The following is a 20,625-nucleotide window of genomic DNA, read 5'->3' on the forward strand; positions in this document are numbered from 1 at the left end:
GTGGCTGGGATGGAGAGCAATGAGCTAGAGCAAGGGTGGGAGCAGGGAACCAAGGAATAAGCAAATTTAAGAAATACACACACTGTTGGGCATGGTGATTCTATCCCATCGCATTGTATTATATGAATAGTCTCCCTATTTTCCTTATCTGTATTGAGGAGTGAACATCCCCACCTTCCTTTTTCTTATCTTCTTAAATCCCCACTATTTGTGAATTGTTTTTATATCATAATTACCATCTGATTTACCCTGGCTTGTTGCTGACTGAGAAACCAACTGTATGACCTAGTTATTTACACATCCCCAAACTTAGGATTAAGACTACTTATCCTCTTACCAATTATCTAGAACTCTCGGAAACTGTTGCTGTTCTGAAGCTAAAGGTAAGATAGACTTTGGTCAACTAGTACTTGCAAATCTTTTATTCCCTAAAACAATTATTTCCTTTTCCGATAGGTCAAGACCACTGTTGCTGTTAACTGTAGTACTCTTGTACTAGTCAATGTCAGTGGCATCGAATCATTATGAACCACTGTAAACTGCAGTATGTGTGTCAGAGCTCTGCTGTTTTGGAGGCAGGGGGCAGGAGGGTATTAGAAATAGGAACATAAGAATGCCTCTTCTAGAACAGCAAAGCAGCAGAAGCCCAGAGGGTTAAAGGACTTCCCTTGTTGGTGTAAGCTGATGAAATCTCTTGTTTTGGCTAGTAATGATAGGTTTCAGGGGGATACAAAGAAATGTATAATAATATGCCCTTAAATAACTTACTACTTTCTTAAACAAAAGGACAATAACAAAGTTTAAAATTATAAATAATTAATGCCATGAAGCTATGTATTAAAAAGAAATTAACTCTATGATTAGCTTCCTATAGATGTTCAGAGGAGGAAGGGATTGATTGGGTTTGAGTCTTTACAAAAGAGCCTGGATTGTTTGGAATTTTGAAAAATGGATAATGTTCAGACAGGCAAAGATGGGGTAAGGGGTAGGTAACAATGGTGCTGTGTTGCCTAGGATAGTGTTTTACTCATATGAAGCCAAAGGTGCCAATGCTTTATGCCTCATACTCCCTCAACATTCGGTATTATGTTGTGGTAAATCCTTGGGGGGAAAATCTTCAGAAAACATCTTGAAAGATATGGTAATCTCAACTCCAAAGAACTGAACAGGGAGAAATATCAGGAGAAGTATATGGGAAAACAAAAGATATAAGCCTATTATTAATATTTTTGCTTAATAATGTTCTGCTTAGAGGAAGCATAAAGATTGTATAAGAGGTTTAAAATGTTGGACAGCACTAAAAAAGATAAAAAAATTAATAGAATGCAAAACATTATCTTTGACCACAAACTTATCATTTAAAATTTGAGAATAAATATTTCTCTAAAGAGAAGAAACTTGTTTGCAAAGTTTTAGTCCATAGGGATTGGTGGCTCCAAACTAGAAATTAGTATATGACAATTGCTTTTACTCAAATTATTCTTTAAACTTGTAGAAGTTTTGTGTGAGAGCAAATATATAAGCCAGAAAGCAATGTGGTAAGAGAATTAGCAATGCTCTGGTTGTCTCCCTGTTGAGTTTGATTACAATCATTTCAATACATCAAAGGTTTGTTTGTAGTGAAACAGCATTTTAAACCTGATGTATCTCTGCTTTTTCCAATTTCATTGTCTTACCTGAATTCACATAGCCATGTAGCACAAACTTAACTCCAAGTGCATGGTGATGCCAGCTTCACATCAATGACTCAGTTTCCAGACTTTTGCAATTAATAACTCAATGTAACAAAGAGCAATTGTGGAGAAAGTAGTCCCCTCATGGGTAAACATCATAGTTACTCATTTCTAATCCTATAGATGTGGCCAATTACTCATTTCTTTTTAGTACTAGTCTGGTGATTTGAACCAACATCCTAGGAAAGGAAGTTGTTTCTGTCTTCAAAACGGTTTTGTTTTCAAGTTAGACCTACTTTTTTTTCTGATACCTTCTTTGCTTCCTTCCTTATTGCCTCTTAAGAAAGACTATAACAGTATTTTTCATCATTTTGGTTATGGATACTTTTGAGTCACAAACCTTCTCCTCAAAAAAATGTGTATTATAGACAAAACTGTATGGACTTTCAGGGAGTTCATGAACCTTTCTCAAGTTCATTCATGTATTCAAAAGGGATCTGTGAACTCTGGGTTAAGAGCTCCTGCCCTGGATCATGGTCAGTCTTCCTTGGTTTGGCTGGTTAGGTTACTCCCTCATCAAAGAAACTGGAAATACAGGCAGGGGACTTTCTGCAAAGCAGTGTAAATAGAGTGACCTCAGTGTTCCCACTCCATGGCCACATGCAGTTTCCTTACCCATTCACTGTGTCAATCTCTGAACTGGCAGAACCAGAGAGCTACTTAGGCTTTGGGACCCTATTTATTTACACAATTTCCCACACCCTCCCTCTCAGCAAGACAGGAGAGCTCTGAAGTGAAATTGACTTGTGACAGTGAGTTCTCTAACTCCAAATTTGGTTTAGTTTGAAAATTCTGAACTAGGGATTACTTCTGCAACTAGCTAATGCTAATCAATGTTATTACAGGGAGGCAGCTGACAGAATGTCATCTGTAGTTCAGCAGCAGGAATATAGCTCTAATGACCCTCCACATTGGTTTGGATATGATTGTGAAGGCAAGACTCTTACAGAAGAGAATCGGGATACAACACCATCTAAGGAGGCCTTAGACTTGACACTGAAAGAGTCTCTACTCAGTAGTGAAGAGGAAGCAGTATGACCTTCGGCCTCAAGCAGGAAGAACAAAAAGATCTAGAACTTGGCAACTTTTTCTTCTTTTGATGCAAGTATTTTAACTCAATAACAATATAAACAAGCAACAAATCATCTTCTGATTCTTATTCCAACTGCAGATGTTTCTAAATACATCATTAGTCCTTCTGTCTAAATAATCATTAAAAAAAGAAGCCAAATCAAGTACTATGCTACTATGCAAATTTTCTACCTAAATTTAACTGAATCAAACCAAAAGTTTTTATGAGCTTATCAAATCTAAAGTTATAGGTGTATGAAACAACCCTGAGAGATGTGACTTTTTTTGACAAGGAATTTAAAAGCTTGTCTTTAGAAAGGAAAGAGAAAGCAGAGATGGCCATGTAAGTCAAAGAAAGAGTTTGAGCCAGGATGATGACGTAAGGATCTGTGAAGCTTCATTATAGAGAACATAGACATATATTTGCAAAGGGAACAGGGCTTTCTTGTGATTTCCAGACATTTAACAACAAAATAGAACTAAATTCCAATTAATGCTGGATTAATCTCAAAATCTTAACAGTCAGGGGAAAATTAAATAAAAAATAAGAACTATCTGTGAATAGAAAGGAAGTCTCTGCGATGTCTCAGAAATATCTTTTTTTTTTTTTTTTTTTTTTTGAGACCGAGTCTCACTCTGTTGCCCAGGCTAGAGTGCCATGGCGTCAGCCTAGCTCACAGCAACCTCAAACTCCTGGGCTCAAGCAATCCTCCTGCCTCAGCCTCCCAAGTAGCTGGGACTACAGGCATGTGCCACCATGCCTGGCTAATTTTTTCTCTCTCTCTATTTTTTTAGTTGTCCATATAATTTCTTTCTATTTTTAGTAGAGACGGGGTCTCGCTCTTGCTCAGGCTGGTTTCGAGCTCCTGAGCTCAAACAATCCACCCACCTCGGCCTCCCAGAGTGCTAGGATTACTGGTGTGAGCCACCATGCCCGGCTAGAAATATCTCTTTTTAATCAAATTGGCACTATGGAGGAATTTTTAAACTATGTTATGTCAAAAAGGATGTTCCCTCAATTTTCTGCTAGGAGGTAAGATTATTTATTGCATATCTGCATATTAATTTTTACTAAGTTTTCATTCACATATTTTTATCATTATTTGTTATTATAAATAACACTGAGGTTGACAAGCATCCAGGACAAAACACAACCCTGTTCTGACTGCCACAAACAAGCTGGTCAGTAATATTAGATCAGTCTTTTAACCTATCCATTTCCTCAATTACTTACCTGTTACATGGGGTTAACTCCTTTTTGTATCCCACAAGTTTGAAATAAGGATAAAAACTTAAAGGATATGAAAGTTATTTTGAAAAGTTTTAAAGGGCTGTACAGAGTATTATTATAGGGTACTTTGTATTAACTAAATGCATTTAATAATTACCTCCCCTTTTAGGTTGATTTTGAAAGTTTTTTAAACAAGGTAGTATCACTTAGCTGTGGAAAGGTTCCTGGGAGTGGACATGCAGGCAGGGAAATCAGTAGGAAGTTTTAAGACCTTAGCAAAGAGACTTAAGATGACTGTTAAAACAGTACAATTTTTAACTAAATTTGGAGATTTCTGGTAGCTGCATCGAAGTTGGCTTCAGAAGTATGGTCTGTAACTGTCTCATGGACACAACTGGAGAGACCTATAAAAGAGGAAACTGCTTTCTAACGGAATAACTTCTGCACAGGGAAGACCAAGGTAAGAAGAAACACACATTATGTTCTCTAGAAACCCAGCAGGTTGCTTTACTGCCAGAGGTTTGCGCCAAAACTCTTTGAGTAACATGCTCTCTTAAGAGCAGAAACACATTCATTCATTCCGGGGAGACAAATTTTATAGCTACATAAATAAAAGGGGTAGGTGTTAGAAAAAGTGAACTATGACAGGAGACCAAGAAGTAGATTAGACAGGTAGAGAAATCTTCAAATTCTCAGTGCAAAGTACTCAAAATATCAAAGATATTACTTAGGTCTTTGGCCCTTAAGTATTTGATATACATGGGTCTGCATCCAAAAGAGTAAAATATGGCTGCTTTTCCTCTGGCAGCTTTCTGTTTGGGACTTAATGTAATCCAGATATGGACAATTCCATTAATAACTGTAAATATAGTTGACTGCTGTTATGCTCATGATCTTTCTGGCTGTAGTTGGCTAATTTCATCAACTTTATTTTTAGTCCTGAAAATATATAATTGCACGAGGGTGAAAAAAGATTATAAAAATTGTCTCATTGCCTCACACTTTTCTCTACTTAATAGTATAACACATACATCACAACCATACCAAATATACCAACATGTGAGTATCTTTCAAACTTGTACACATTCTGATTTCATGAACGGTGAACTAAAAGGAAACTTTGAGATATTCCATAAAGCCTTTTGTTTCATAAATAAGTTAAAAAACAGAACTCTAAAGAAATGGAATATTATTAATAACAAAATGAGACTATTATAAATCATAATATTTGGAAAGTATTATTACAAATCAGTGTTTAAGAATTGATTTTATCCTAATCATAAACATTATAATTGAATAGATAGGTATATTCAGCATTGTATAATTTAAATGTTCCAGGAGTAGACAAGGTTTGAAAGAAATGGAATTCATAAAATTACTTTATACAGTATACCATTATATTATAAAAGTGAAAATCTATTTTCATACATTAGGCTGTAAAATAGCTGAATGTTTCTTTCCCCTTAATGTGATATGTCTTAAACTACACAAAAGATAATAAGAATCAGTGGCAACTGCTTTACATTTATAAGTCTTTTATTCACAGCTTAAATTTACATTGATGCCATGGAGGTGCAAAATAGGAAACTTGTCACATGAGAGCTATAGTACAAAGAATTCTAAGATAACCACCCCCAACACACACACCAATGCTTTGTATAATCTCCTCCCCTTGAGTGGGAGTAGAAATTATGCATATGAAGAGATATGAGATATCACTCCCATGATTATGTCACATTATATGGCAAAACTAAGATTATCCTGGGTGGGCCTGACCTAATCAAGTCAGCCCTTTAAAGGCAGAGATTTCTCCAACTGGTTGCAGAAGCACCAGTCAGATATTCAAAGCACGAGAAGAACTCAATGTATCATTGCTGGCTTGAAGGTGTACGTGGCCTCCAGAAGCTTAGAGTGATTGCTGTCTGTCAGCCAGCAAGAAAATAGAGTCCTCGGTCATATCCACTCACAAAGAATTGGATTTTGCTAATAATCTGAATGACTTTGGAAGCAGATTTCTCCTTGGAGCCCCCAGAACTCAGCCTGGCCAACACCTTGATTCCAGTCTTGTGACACCCTGAGCCAAGAACCTAGTCATGCTGAGCTCTTGACCTACAGAACTATGTGGTAAGTGGGTATTATTTTATGTCGCTAAATTTGTAGTAATTTGTTACAGAGCAATAGAAAATAAATTCCACAGCTAAGTACAAATTTTGAAAATGCCCCCTAAACAACCAGTATTCATTCTAATTTTGTTGTTTTCAACATTTATATCAGCAGTGGTCGTTGCATTTTTGTAGTCCAAGATCTGCTCATTATTGTTAAAAATCATACATACAACTCAACCAGACTTAGTCCTGCAGGTTCAGGGACTGAAACCAGCTTTGCCTTCTAAGACTTATAGTGCCTTTTGGGGCATCAGCCTTAATCCATTTTTCATGTTTGTTTCCTTGATTCATGAGTCCTAAAATGTAAAATTGTATAAAGTTATATTAAGAGCAATATTTGACTATATCGGTTCCAACAATACATCTCTAAAACTGAGAAACACCCTAGAACACCAAAAATCTTAGTAAAAATAGCTTGAGTTGGGAAAGAGTTGCAAAGAGGTTATCTGGGCTTACTCTACTCCTTTCATTTTCTTAGAATAACTCTGAGAAGGAAGCTATTCTGTTTTTTATTTGTACAGGATGAATATCTGTTAGCTGAAATGCTTGAGACCAGAATTGTTTCAAATTTCAGATTGTTTTGGACTATGGAATATTTGCAGAATACATACCAGTCGAGCATCCCTAATCTGGAAATCCAAAATACTCCAGTAAATATTTCCTTTGAGTGTCATGTTGGTGCTCACAAAGTTTTGGATTTTGGAACATTACATATTTTTGGATTAGGGATGCTCAACCTGTCTGATTTTTTAATGAAGCTTTAAAAAAGAGCTTATTGAAGTTTAGTTGGCAAAATAAACTACATGTATTTAAAGTCTACAATGTAGTAAGTTTTGACATATGTAAACATCTGTGAAACATGTCCTCAATCAAGATAGTGAACATATCCATCATGCCCAAAAGCTTCTTTGTACCCCATTGTAATTTTTCCCTCATGGCCCTACCTGTCTGTCACCCTCCAATCCCCATTCCCCAGCAATCGCTGATCTGCTTTGTGTCACTATAGATTAGTTGCATTTTCTAAAATTTTATATAAATGGAATTGTCAGGTTTCAGTCTGAAATGCTAGTTCTTGGTGTGCTCATGGTCGAAGAATGACCAGACACACCAAAGTAAGGCAAGTATGAAAATGAGGTTTATTGAGGAGAGAAAGAGGATTATAGAGCAAGAGCAAGATACAGGTTTATAGAGCGTGATACATATGCCACAGATGACGAACGGACCCACTGTTGTAGCAAAGGGAGAACAAGGGGAATGGGCAGAAAAAGGGCGTGGTTATGGTCTGCGTCTTATTTTATAGTGCCTGGATTGGGACCTCCTGTGGTTCAAATGTCACCATGGAACCACTTTGATTGGACAGTTGAGAGTTGCATGACCTGAGCCTTAACTACGCATACAGGTTGTTCTAGTTCAATCTCCGGACTCTATGGTACCTATGCTGCTTGGCCTGTTGGCTAGAGAGTCCTCTGCCTTCTTTTAGAGCCGGCATGCTAAATTAGGATTGGCAGATTCACAGGGTGTTCCCTCTTACCCCAGGTATGGCAGTTGCTCAACATATTGTAAGGATTAGGGTGAAGCAGGACCAAGATGGGGGCATGGGGCCCACCCTTGTCCTTCTTCTTAAGTGGAGCAGTTGCACCAAGGCAAGACATCTACTTTCGTCCCTAGGAGACCTGGAATCCCTCACTATCTACCTAACAGAATCATACATTATGTAGTCTTTTTCTAAAAATCTGTCCCTTTCACCCTCTGAAGGTTCCCTGAAAAATCAACTCACAAAAGGCAAATTAATTGGAGAAAAGGCATACAAATTTTATTAATGTGCACTCAGAGAGAACCACAGAGTGATTTACCCAGTGGGGTGCTGAAGCTTATATACCATCTTGAGGTTACAGAAACAATGCAGGCTCAGAGCATGGCCAAAAGCAGGCTATGGTGGTAAGTCAGGTTATATTGGCAAGAGGTTACGGAAAGGAGAGGAGGAGACTTCCTAGCAGAGGTGGTCTTGTTATGTAGACAAAACCTCACAGGTAGCAGCCCACAGAGAGCACAGGCAGTAAATGTTTCTTTCAGACCTTTAAAGGTGTCAGGCTATTAGTTAATCTTTCTTAGTTTAGGACAAGGAAAGGCCTAATTGTATCAAAGATATCAGTCAAATCTGAACTGAAGATAGTCCTTGCAATTCATCTTAAACATTTTCCTTGTTGAATACAAATTAGAGAATGATCCTCTTCTTCAGTATAGTTTTTTCCTTTGTTAGTATCGTTTGATATTCTCAGCTGAAGAAAAGGTGTTTTATGTTATACCATCTGACCTTTGCTTCAAGTGCTTTTCTGATGCAAATTCTTTTCTGAATTTGTAAGAGTAGTCACCCCTCCTCCCATAGATATGGAAGCATAAAATTGAGAGTGGGGAATATGTAACAGGGAATGGCCTGGACAGAAAAAAAAGCAGCAAAAATGTTTTCTGTCTCTTTGAAGCTTCCCCCACTCTTTCTGAGAACAGAAGCCTGCATCTCTGCCTCAGGCCAGTGGTAGGAAGGAGCAGGGAGAGGGCCTTTTGTTCTTATCCCAGATGGCTTGCCACCAGCCTCCTAAGTGGGTGGCTGGCTGAGTTCTCAGGCTTTGTCTTTGGCAGAGATGGGATGATAGAATAGTTAACCACAGTAATTGCCTGAAGCTGAGAACCCATTCTTTAAAAGCTCTGCATTTCTGCTTATGTTCAGGAAATTTGGATTTGGAGATGAGAAGGTCTACCATTTTTCCTCCTTTGCTGGCAAAGTAATAAACTTTCCTCATTCCCAAAACACCTGTCCTCATTCTTCTGATTCAGCCTCATGGACCAGTGCCAAGTTTTTGGTAACAAATTCTTGCCTCTCCTCTTCATCCTGAGCCATAATCTTGTCTACCTTCTAGAGCTCATTGCATCTTACCCAGAGCACAGCTGAGTATTCAATGACTTCATCTGGAGTTGTTCCTTCTTTTTCTCTTGATATATTTTCAGTATCATCACGACCCCATTTATTATCTTTGATAAACTAGTTAAAATCCCTTATTCGAATTGGCAAATCCTTATGTTGGAAACTTCTCTTTTTCTTCTAACTCTTCATCAATAAGGGTTTCAGCTTCATCAATTTTAAGCTGTTTTTTTTTTTGTGTGTGTGTGTGTGCATGTGCTGCAGTTGGTAGGTCAGGATTTCTAGGTACCCAGTAGTTTTTCTGTAATACAGAATTTCTTTTTCTAGTAATGAGACAGAACAAGCGCCCCTCTTAGGGGTCTGCTGGGCCCTCCAAGCATGGAAATAAAGGAAAATCTTGAGTCCCTTCAGGGGAAGTTCTGGGCACCTGGCTAACCTAGACAAGTGAATGGGCAACCTGGTGAGAACAATGGCCCTCCAAGTGAGCAACAGTCATGAGGTGTTTTGTTTCATGTGGAAACTTAAAGATGAGCATCTTAACATAAGTTCTTGAGTTGTTTTCCAGAAACCCCCATGGGATGGAAAATACAGATAAGGGGGAACTGAAGAATTGAACTCTGACTGCCATTCTTTGTTCTAAATTTCCCCAGGGGCCTGTCATACCCATCTTAACATTCCTTTCTGCTAATCCCAGAATCTCTTAATCCACCTAGGACCCATAGGCCCCCCCACTTCAGGATATCCTGCCTTTTTAAGCCAGGCCAATGTATAAACTCCATGTATTGATTTACAATTTTGCCTGCCTAAAGTATACTCCTGCCTTTAAAAGCCCTGATTAGGCTGGGTGCAGTGGCTCATACCTATAATCCTAGCACTCTCGGAGGCCGAGGCAGGAGGATTGCTCGAGGTCGGGAGTTCGAGACCAGCCCGAGCAAGAGCAAGACCCTGTCTCTACTAAAAATAGAAAGAAATGATCTGGACAGCTAAAATATATATAGAAAAAAATTAGCCGGACATGGTGGCACATGCCTGTAGTCCCAGCTACTCAGGAGACTGAGGCAGAACGCTTGCTTAAGCCCAGGAGTTTGAGGTTGCTGTGAGCTAGGCTGATGCCATGGCACGCTAGCCTGGGCAACAGAGTGAGACTCTGTCTCAAAAAAAAAAAAAAAAAAATTAAAAAAAATTAAAAGCCCTGATTAGTAAGCCACTGGGGAGTTTGGGTCTTAAGCATCAGCTGCCTGTACTCTTTGCTTGGTGCCAAGCAATAAAGATGCCTCTTTATCCTGCTGCATCTCTCCCTTTCAGTGTCTGGCTTTACTGTACCAGGTGAGCAGACACTAGTTCGGTTTGGTAACAGTAATTCAAGTAAACATGGATGATCATGCCACTGCACTGTAGCCTGGGTGACAGAGCAAGACCCTGTCTCAAAACAAAACAAACAAAAAAACTGTGGAGGAAAAAACTAGAAATCCTGAACTTTCCGCTGTTCTAGATTTTTCCTTTTTTACACCATTTAGCACCAATAATAAAGCATCAATAACAGTAAGGCTTTCTAAATATCTGAGATCTCTTCCTTAATATATTAGTCATCACCTCCTAATCATGCATTTCTTGTGCGTAGAGTGAGAAGCTTATCTACCCATTTCCTTCTGCAGCAATAGAGGCCAAGCACAATGTTACTGCTCCTAACAAAAGGAACACACGAGCAATTTCAGCTTAGAGACAATACTCAAAAGGCAGGACAGTTTATAAAATTCCATTTAGGTGGCTTGAAAATAGCTTTCTCTATCTTGCCAGTAAGTAATTTACTGAAATCTCTTTGTACTGTGGCCTCAATCTGTGGAGACTCTGTTCTAATTTGTGAAGTTTACAAATTCCTTCCTACAAAGGTCTTGCAACATATATTGGAACCTGGGGTTCCAGAAACCTTGTTCCTTATTTATTTCCTTTGCCACTAAATATCAGACAATGTTTCTTTGACCGAGAAATGGGAAAATGACTACCCTATCCCCATGCAGTGTGGCTTCCATTTCATGGGAGGAAAGGTGACCTAGGACATGGGTTTAACTCTGTAATTTGCTCTCTAATCCCCTGCTCAAATCTACCCAAACATATGAATCTCCACATTCTATCCAACCCAAAATGCACCTGATGTAATCAGCACTAGCTATCAACAAAGATAGGGCTCTAGGGAGTAATTTGTGGTATTTAATTCTCTTGTTTAAAAGCAAGATTAAAAGGCTTCTCGGTAAAGTGAGCTTCTTCCCGCCTCCCTCCTTACTCCCACTCCTAACCTAAAACAGGAGGATTATAAATAAGCCCTTTATTTACATTTGGTTCAGAGGGATACTTCTGCTGCTGCCTTATTAGCAGCAGATTAAACTTCAGTGCAGCAGGAGGTTGCAGGATTCCCTCTGTAAAATTACAAACACTACCGACCACCCACTATGGGAAGAATCACACTAAGTATTTTAGGGAAGTTCAAAAGATGTAAAGACATGCCAATGCCTTCACAAAGCTGACTAGGAAATCACACACTTGTGAAACAACATCAAAATAATTGCTCTCCGGCTGGGCTCCGTGGCTCACGCCTGTAATCCTAGCACTCTGGGAGGGCGAGTTGGGTGGATCATTTGAGCTCAGGAGTTGGAGACCAGCCTGAGCAAGAGTGAGACCCCGTCTCTACTGAAAAATAGAAAGAAATTAGCTGGACTACTAAAAATATATAGAAAAAATTAGCCGGGCATCGTGGCGCATGCCTGTAGTCCCAGCTACTCGGGAGGCTGAGGCAGAAGAATTGCTTGAGCCCAGGAATTTGAGGTTGCTGTGAGCTAGGCTGATGCCACGGCACTCTAGCCTGGGCAACAAAGTGAGACACGGAAAGGAAAGGAAAGTAAAGGAAAGGGGAAAGGAAAGGAAAGGGGAAAGGAAAGGAAAGGGGAAAGGAAAGGAAGGGAAAGAAAAGAAAAGAAAAGAATTGCTCTGAAATTTTATTATTTTTAACACATATATTTCACAAACAAAATCTCTAACACTATGTATGATTCCATGACAAAATATTTTGTCAACGTTCTTTATTTATAGTCTTCTCTCAACAAAAATGCAACCCAAGATAGCTCAACAAGCAATCTGTACTGGTAAGGAAATATTTCTGAGCTGGTTTTAGTAGTGCCCATCCATTAATTTTTCTGTCAAATACCTGGAATAATAACAAAGTCAACAGTACTCTAGGCATTGAGCAAGTACACAATTAACCAGTTCTGCCCAAGAAATAATCTTATAGACTCTTCCTCCTCACATCTTTTCTTTTGCAGTGTCTAATCCCATCAACTGCATTTTTCATCTCAGACATTGTAGTTTTCATTTACAGAAATTCACTTTTGGTCTTTTTATATCTTCCACGTTTTAACATTTTGAACATGTAGAATATAGTTATAATAATGATTTTATTTTCCTTCTCTAATAATTCTAACATCTGTGTCAGTTCTGGATTGTTTTCAATCAGTTATTCACTTCATTATGAGTCATGTTTTCTTGCCTCTTTGCATGTCTGATAATCTCTGATTGGCTGCTAGACATTGTGAACATTACTTTGTTGGGTGCTAGATACTTCTGTATTCCTATAAATGTTGAGTTTTGTTCAAGAATGCAGTTAAGTTACTTGGAAACAGTTTAAGTCTTTCATCTCTTGCTTTTATGATTTGTTAGGCAGTTCTACAGTGGTTCTCAGTCTAGGACTAAATGTTTCCCACTGCTAAGTGCTCTACCCAATGTCCTATGAGTTAAGATTGTTTTCTAGTCTTGTGGGTAAAACAGACATTATTCCTGGATCTGTACAAACATCAGGCTCTACTCCCTCTGGTACTTTATCCTACAAACTCTAACTCTGTCTTAGTCTCCCTGGACTCTCATCTTGACCTAAACGCAAGGAGTCTGCTACACTCCCTGGTGGTTACCTCTCCCTGTACTATAGCTTAGAGACTCACTCAAGGCAATAAGCAGGGCTCATCTCATTTTTCGCCATCTCTCAGTGATCACTTTCTTTCACTTTCTGATGTCCCAGTGCCCTGAAAACAATTTCATGTATTTTGTCTGTTTATAAAATTTTTTATCGTCATTGTTTCAGATAGGAGGGCAACTCAGTCCCTTTAACTCCATCTTGCCTGGAAGAGTTCATTGTTTTTCTTTCTCTCTTTCCTTCCTCCTCGCTCCCCTTTTTCTCTCTCCCTTCCTCTCTCCCCACTTTTCTAACGTCTTATTTTGAGATAATTATAGACTCACAAGAAGTTGCAAAAATAGTACAGAGAGGTCCTGTGCAGCCACCACCTAGTTTCCCCAATGGTGACATTTTATATAACTATAGTGCATTATCAAAACCAGGAAATTGGTTGGCAAAATAAAATACCTCATACCCTCCCCCTCCTTCCCTAACCTTCAGCAACCACTGATCTATTCTCTACTTCTATAGTTTTGTCATTTCAATAATATTATATAAATAGAATCATATAGTATGTAACATTTTGAGATTGGCTTTTTTCACTCAGAATAATGCCCTTAAGTTCAATTCAAGTTGTGTATATGAATAGATTATTCCTTTTATTGTTGAATTGCCTTATATGGACATAGCACAGGTTATATAAACATTCACTGTAGAAGGATATTTTAAGTCATTTCCAGTTTTTGGCTATTATAAATAAAGCTCTGAACATTTGTGTACAAGTTTTTGAGTGAACACAAGTTTCATTTATCCAGGATAAATGCACAGGAATATAATTGCTAGGTCATTAATGGTAGTTTCATGTCTGTTTTTAAGAAACTGCCAGACTGAATTCTAGAATGGCTATATCATTTTACATACCCATCAGCAGTGTAAGAGAGATCCAGTTTCTCTGCATCCTTACCAGCATTTGTATTATCAGTATTTTTTATTTTAGCCATTCTAGTAAGTATGTAGTGGTATCTTATTCTGGTTTCAATTTGCATTTCCCTAATGGCTGGTGATAGTGAACATCTTTTTGTGTATTTATTTGCCATTCTATGGTTGCATTATTTCTTAAATGTTACATTAAACTTTTATGTGCATAAGTCATGTTTTCTTCACTGCTGGAAAGAGTTCATTCAGGGTAAGGATTTGGCTGTGGTTTAGTATTTCCTGAATGACTAAAATAAATACAAAAACAAACAATGATAAAAAAAAAAAAAAGAAACAACCACAGACATTACAACAGGAATTCATAATGTACTAAGTAAGATTGGGACTCAGTCTAGTCAGCAAACTATAGCCCATAGGCCCGATCTAGCCAGGGGCCTGTTTTTATATGGCCTGAAAGGAAAGAATGGCTTTTAATATTTTAAAGCGATTATTTAAAAAAAAAAAAGAACAAGAAGAATATGCAACAGAGATCGTATGTAACCTGTCAAGTCTAATGCATTTACTATATGGCGTTTATGGATAAAGTTTGCAGATAAATTGAAATAAAACCTGATCTTTTTTGGGCAAACATTAACAAAATTAACATACCCAGTGTAAGATACTCCCAGGATCTTACACTTCAACAAAAAGATAGGGAAACAAAAACACCATTAAAGCACAATATCTGAAGACAGTTTTCTCACTCTGCTGTCCTGGCTAGAGTGCAGTGGCGTCACCATACCTCACTGCAACCTCAAACTCCTGAGCTCAAGTTATCCTCCTTCCTCAGCCTCCTGAGTAGCTGGGACTATAGGCATGAGCCACCACACCCAGCTAATTTTTCTACTTTTTGTAGAGATGGGGTCTTGCTATGTTGCTCAGGCTGGTCTTGAACTCCTGGGCTCAAGTCACCTTCCTGTCCTGGCCTCCCAAAATGCTGGCACGAGTCACTGAGCCCAGTCCCTGTCAAAGTATTTTTAAGCAGGCAGCCATAAACCTTATAGTATTCTTCATTCCGTTACTGAATTTCTTTCATGTGGTTCCGAAACATATCTACATTACTGACAAATTCATGTGCTATAAGCGTAGAAAAAAACCAAAACTTCAGTGTGTTCTAAAAACAGAGTTATCTCTGTTAGTCATATCAAAAGACTGTATTTTTTCCCATTTGGAGAGAAAACACTGTCTCTAGATTTTAAAAGTGGCATCCTGTGAGTGCTTAGTCCCATTTCAACCTTTTTTCCAACCCATGACCTAGTATTCCATTATAAATCACAATACCATTGTGTGTATAACTCTGGCCTTAAGGACAAGCTGAGAACTCTCTTCTGACTTGGTAGTTTATTTTGACCCCAAATGACTTCATTATAAAAGTAATAAATGCTTTATATTTCCAGTTTGACTAAAATGAAATAAACCCAGTAGTGCCAGCTTCCTTACTTTGCAGACAGTGATAAACACCAATCCTTTTACTGGCAACACACTTTATCAGAACTAATACTCTCTAAATCATTAAACATCTTTTAAGACAAAAGAACTTTGTACCATATGTTTATCTGGGCTTGGAGAATATCTTGATATACCATAGTCAGTTTTCATATCTAAGTTGATATACCAAGTCTAAAACCTAATAGAGAAGTCAACTCCTTATTAGAAATATCTAACCTAAGCCATTTACATGTTGAATTTGCCATACATGGGTAGAGCACAAAACTTAGAATCAAGGCTCTGATAAAGAGTCTAAGACTGCACCCCCCAATACACACTTGTGCATAGCTTTTTAGTAGGTAAATGTTTCAGCCTGACAGAGTTTCAGGCTGTTTTTCGACCTCAAAATAGCACATAATACTTGTAAATCACTGTTAGAATTACACAACTTGCAATAGCAAGGGAAACATGGAACAGGAAATCAAATAAAATTACAGGGGTGACACATCAAAACCCTGTGGGAAGCCTGAGCCTAAGGAACTAACTTTTATTGGCATGGCTTCTTGCAGAAATTATGCAGAAGAAGTCATGCTACAGATAAAATCCAGACATCTTAGCAATGAGAGTATTTCTGTTTCTATGCCTCATAGGCTCGATGAGGAAGACCCAGATGAGCTGAGCTCAGCTGCCTCTAATAACAGCAGCTGATATAAAGCTGCTCATTATTTCCAAAATTGGGTTTCAGATTGGAAATCTCCACACAAAAAAAGCAATTTGCCCTGATTTTCTAGGCGTCTTAAATTATCTCATCCACTTGATACATTAAGGCCTGTGGCCTTTTGGACACCAAACAGTTTTAGAGTCAAAATGAAATATGAAAGTTTCCCTTGAACCCAATCACCTGTTCATACTCACAGCTCTCTCCAAGAGAGACTGCTGCTGTCCTCATCTGAGGGTGCACCACTACTCTAATGGATTGAATCTAGTATCAGAGACCACGTACAGATCCATCTGGGGCCCAACCTCATAGTATATCCTGTGCTACTCTACAAGAGGACTCTCTTGATAAATCCTAAATTCTTGCACTGCGAGCAGGAAATAAACCCTTCATTCTGCAATTTGGCCTTTCCTGGTACAGGAACTAGGCACCAGAGTATAAGACATAATATTAATAACAAATAACACACAAAAAGAACTAAATAAGCTGAGGAGCTTCATAATAACCAGTGAGGTAAGTAAGCATGCATCTTCCTCATAGCATTAATTCATCTTTTTCTTCAACCAAAATTTGTTGAAGATCTATTTATTTGTTTGCTGAATTTAAGATAGCTCACGATGGAGACCAGGCCACTGTACTCTTTCTCCTGAATTACTGCAGTAATCTGCTAATTAACTTTTCCTTCATCTACCATAGTTCTTTCTAATCTCTTTCCCCACTTAACACTCAGAGTGATCTTTGTAATATACAAATTTCATTATTTGAACACCAGGTTAAAACCTTCCAAGGGCTTTGAAATGCCCTTAATATAAAATCCAAACTGGCCCTATGGGATCTGACCTCTTCCAAACTTTCCAGCCTCCTTTTAGGTCTCTTTCCCCTTTACTCTGTATACTCTGGTCATATGCGACTTCTCTCACTTCCTCAAACTCAATGCTAGTCTAATTTAGATGTATCGCCTCTACACTCTCACAGTACGACATACCTACCTTTATTATAACATTTGTCCCACTGTATTGTATTCACTGGTTTGTCTGTTTTTCCCCATAAGAATGTAAGCTCCTCAGAAGGCCAGGACCATACTTTATAGTACCTTTGCACTTCTAGGTTCTGGCAGTGCCTGACTTAATAAATGTTTGTTGGGTAAGTGACCAAACAAAGAAAAATAGAGAGGATAGGAGGAGGAGGAGCTAGGCTAGGGACAGATAATTTTGATATTAAATATCAAATATCAGTTTGAGGTGGTACTGGTTTAATGGAATGGAAATGGACAAGAACAATAAAGAGATCAGGTCTGCAGATATTGATTTGAAAGTTACATGCATAGAAATAATGGCGAAAGTCATGAGACAGGAGTTTTAAAACTAAATATAAATTTTAGAAAGGCATATGATTCTGTGAGTAACAGAATGAAAATATGACAAAATAACTTTAACTTACATATGTAAATAATACTTACATATGTAAATAATTTGATTATGCTACGATTCAGAGCACCGTTAAACAAATTTGTATTATTGCTTTAGATCAGTGGGACCAAAAATAGGTAAAACTCAGTTGGTTCTTTATCAAACTCAAGCCAACAGATCACAAAAAGTTAATTCTTACCATATTTGACATATAGTCATACACCACACAATGACATGTCGGTCAATAATGGACCACATATATGATGGTGGTCCTGTAAGATTATAATGAATCTGAGAAACTTTGATCACCTAGTGACTTCATAGGCATCATAATTTCATAGAATAATGCATTATTCATGTGTTTGGTGATGCTGCTGTAAACAAAGCTATTGCGCTGTCAGTCATATCAAATTATAGCACATACATTATGTACAGTACATAATACTTAATAATGATAAGAAATGACTGTGCTACAGGTTTATGTATTTACTATATTGTACTTTTTATCATCATTTTAGTATAGTCCTTCTACTTATTAAAAAGAAAAAGTTAACTGTAAAACAGCTTCAGGCAGGTCATTCGGAAGGTATTTCAGAAGTAGGCATTGTTACCATAGGAGATGACACCTGTGTGTGTGATACGGCCCCTGAGACTTTCCAGTGGGACAAGCCGTGGAGGTGGAAGATAGTGATATTGATGATCCTGACCTTGTGTAGACCTAGGCTAATGTATGTGTTTGTGTCTTAATTTTTAACAAAAATGCTGAAAAAAATTAAAAAAAAAAATAAAAAATTTTAAAAATAGAAAAAAGCTTATAGAATAAGGATATAAAAAAAAAAATTGTACAGCTGTATAATGTGTTTATGTTTTAAGCTAAAGGTTATTACAAAAGAGTCAAAAATTTAAAAAAATTGAAGTTTATAAGGCAAAATGTTACATTAAGCTAAGGTTAATTTATTATTGAAGAAAGAAAGATTTTTAAATAAATTTAGTATAGCCTAAGTGTACAGTGCTTATAAAGTCTACAGTAGTGTACAGGAATGTCCTAGGTCTTCACATTCCCTTACTGACTCACCCAGAGCAACTGCTAGTACTGCAAGTTCCATTCATGGCAAGTGCTCTCTATACAGGTGTAACATTCTTTACCTTTTATGCCATATTTTTACTGTACCTTTTCTATGTTTAGATTTGTTTAGATACAATGAAAAAGGAGACATAACAACTGATACTGCAGAAATCCAAAGGATCATTAGAAACCACTATGAGCAACTATGTTTAGATTTGTTTAGATATAATACCTACCATTATGTTACAACTGCCTACAGTAACATGCCAACAGGTTTGTAGCCTAGAAGCAGTACATTATACCATAAAACCTAGATGTATAGTAAGCTATACCATCTAAGTTTGTGTAAGTACAATCTATGATGCTCACATAACGATGAAACCACCTGACGCATTTCTCAGAACGTATTCCCTTCGTTAAGCTATGCACAACTGTACTTTCTATCAAATTTTCACCATGTTAACTAAGAGCCTGCCCATTAGGCATTGAGTTAGATCTGGGAGTGTACAGGTATTGTTTATTGTTTTTTATTTCTATTATGCATTTTGTTAATATTCTATGATTTTTAACAGACTACTTTCTCAACTTTCATTACATATATATTAAATATTTAAACCAAGATTTGATCTTATGAAGACCACCCCCTGCCTCCCCACACACATTTCCTTTTTCTAGTCAGTATCTCATGGGTGAGCCACATACACAGTTTCAGTGTCCTTGACACCTGTCTGGTAGGATTTAAAGGAAAACTTCACCAGCTTTAATTTTTTTGTTCATTAAAACAATAAACATTTTTAAAAAATTAGCATCAGTCATCAGTGCAGCCAGATGTAATAAAAAGTGTGCAAAAGCTATTCACGTTTGTGGGATTGAGAATTTGTGTATTAAAAGAGCAAGTTTATGATATGCACATCAAACCAAATTCCTATTTAATCATACAAAGTTAGCTTTAAGTCTCACATTATAATATATGTATTCAGTTGATTTTTAAGTTCAAGAATTAGAAAGCAGCTCTTCCAGAAAATTGTAAAATCAAGTTTATCCAAGGATGGAACTAATGAATGTTCCTAAATGATTTAATGAGGTCTTTTCAAACAAAATGTCTGCATCGTGTTACTGATAAGCAACTAGAAGAAAAAAGTGTCGAACACTAGAATGTGATAATGGAAAAGTATTAAAAAAAAAACAAAACTAAAATTGTAGTTAGGGATGCCACATTTCTACTTATGTATAGAAAATGACTATTCATTTGACACAGCAAAATACAGGCTCCTTACCTGTTAATGTTACACCATCATCTTTACGAGCTTCAGCCATTTCCTGAACATGGACTTCTGAGTTCACATCAACCTCTTTCCCTGATAACTGTAAATAAGCTGGAAGAGAAGATGGGACCTTCACAATAACAGAGCCTGTAATAAATTTAGAGGAGAGCTTATTAATACAAAGAAATCAAAAGTACCAGACTCTGTTATAAATTTGATTGTAAGGGTAGCATTGCTCCTGAAACACTTTTAACTACTTATCATAGAGTATGTATTTAAATATCAATAGTAGTGCCTTTTCCTTACTCTCAGGTGGTCAAAGTCTCCTTACTCTCAAGGCATTCACAGTAACTTGTGTCAAGAGTATGGGTCATTAAGGACATTATGAACTACTAGTTTTTCTTTTGCCAGTAGCCCTGTTCAGCTCATCCAATACCAGAAAGGGAGTACATATGTAGCTTATAGGCAGGATTTACCACTGAGCATTTACTAAGAGCCAGATACCTAGTTATATTATATCTTAATTTGTATATCAACTTTGAGATATTATCATCCTTATTTTATAGATAGGAACTTGCTCAAGTTCCCACTAAAGCTAGTGCTGGAACCTAGATTCAGCTCAATAAATACAAAGCCCGTGCTTTTAACCACTATGGTATTTCATACACTGCTACCTCATTATACTGCAAGACTTGTGTCCTCATTGGTCA

At 37.4% G+C, this 20,625-nt stretch overlaps 3 protein-coding genes across 4 annotated transcripts in view; 2 read left to right on the forward strand and 1 right to left on the reverse strand.

Annotated features, from left to right (window-relative positions):
- Positions 1-2,879, forward strand: part of FBXL13 (F-box and leucine rich repeat protein 13) — a 183,267-nt gene extending 180,388 nt beyond the window's left edge. Inside the window, exon 21 of the mRNA XM_045564287.1 lies at positions 2,579-2,879. Within this exon, the coding sequence (XP_045420243.1) occupies positions 2,579-2,771 (193 nt within the window). The 3' untranslated portion in view covers positions 2,772-2,879. The remainder of the gene's footprint in view (positions 1-2,578) is intronic.
- Positions 2,880-4,353: 1,474 nt separating this feature from the next.
- The window catches only part of CCDC146 (coiled-coil domain containing 146), a 192,583-nt gene continuing 176,311 nt past the window's right edge, over positions 4,354-20,625 (forward strand). For both annotated transcript variants that reach the window (XM_045564288.1, XM_045564291.1), the window contains exons 1-2: positions 4,354-4,495; positions 5,921-6,159. The gene's annotated coding sequence lies outside the window, so the exon portion shown is untranslated. The remainder of the gene's footprint in view (positions 4,496-5,920; positions 6,160-20,625) is intronic.
- FAM185A (family with sequence similarity 185 member A) overlaps positions 5,575-20,625 on the reverse strand; it is a 44,312-nt gene continuing 29,261 nt past the window's right edge. Inside the window, exons 7-8 of the mRNA XM_045564304.1 lie at positions 19,928-20,062; positions 5,575-6,496 (exon numbers count right to left, since the gene is read on the reverse strand). Coding sequence (XP_045420260.1) covers positions 6,384-6,496; positions 19,928-20,062 — 248 coding nt within the window. The 3' untranslated portion in view covers positions 5,575-6,383. The remainder of the gene's footprint in view (positions 6,497-19,927; positions 20,063-20,625) is intronic.

This window comes from Lemur catta, chromosome 11 (genome assembly GCF_020740605.2).
Source record: "Lemur catta isolate mLemCat1 chromosome 11, mLemCat1.pri, whole genome shotgun sequence".
Classification (NCBI taxonomy): Eukaryota; Metazoa; Chordata; class Mammalia; order Primates; family Lemuridae; genus Lemur; species Lemur catta.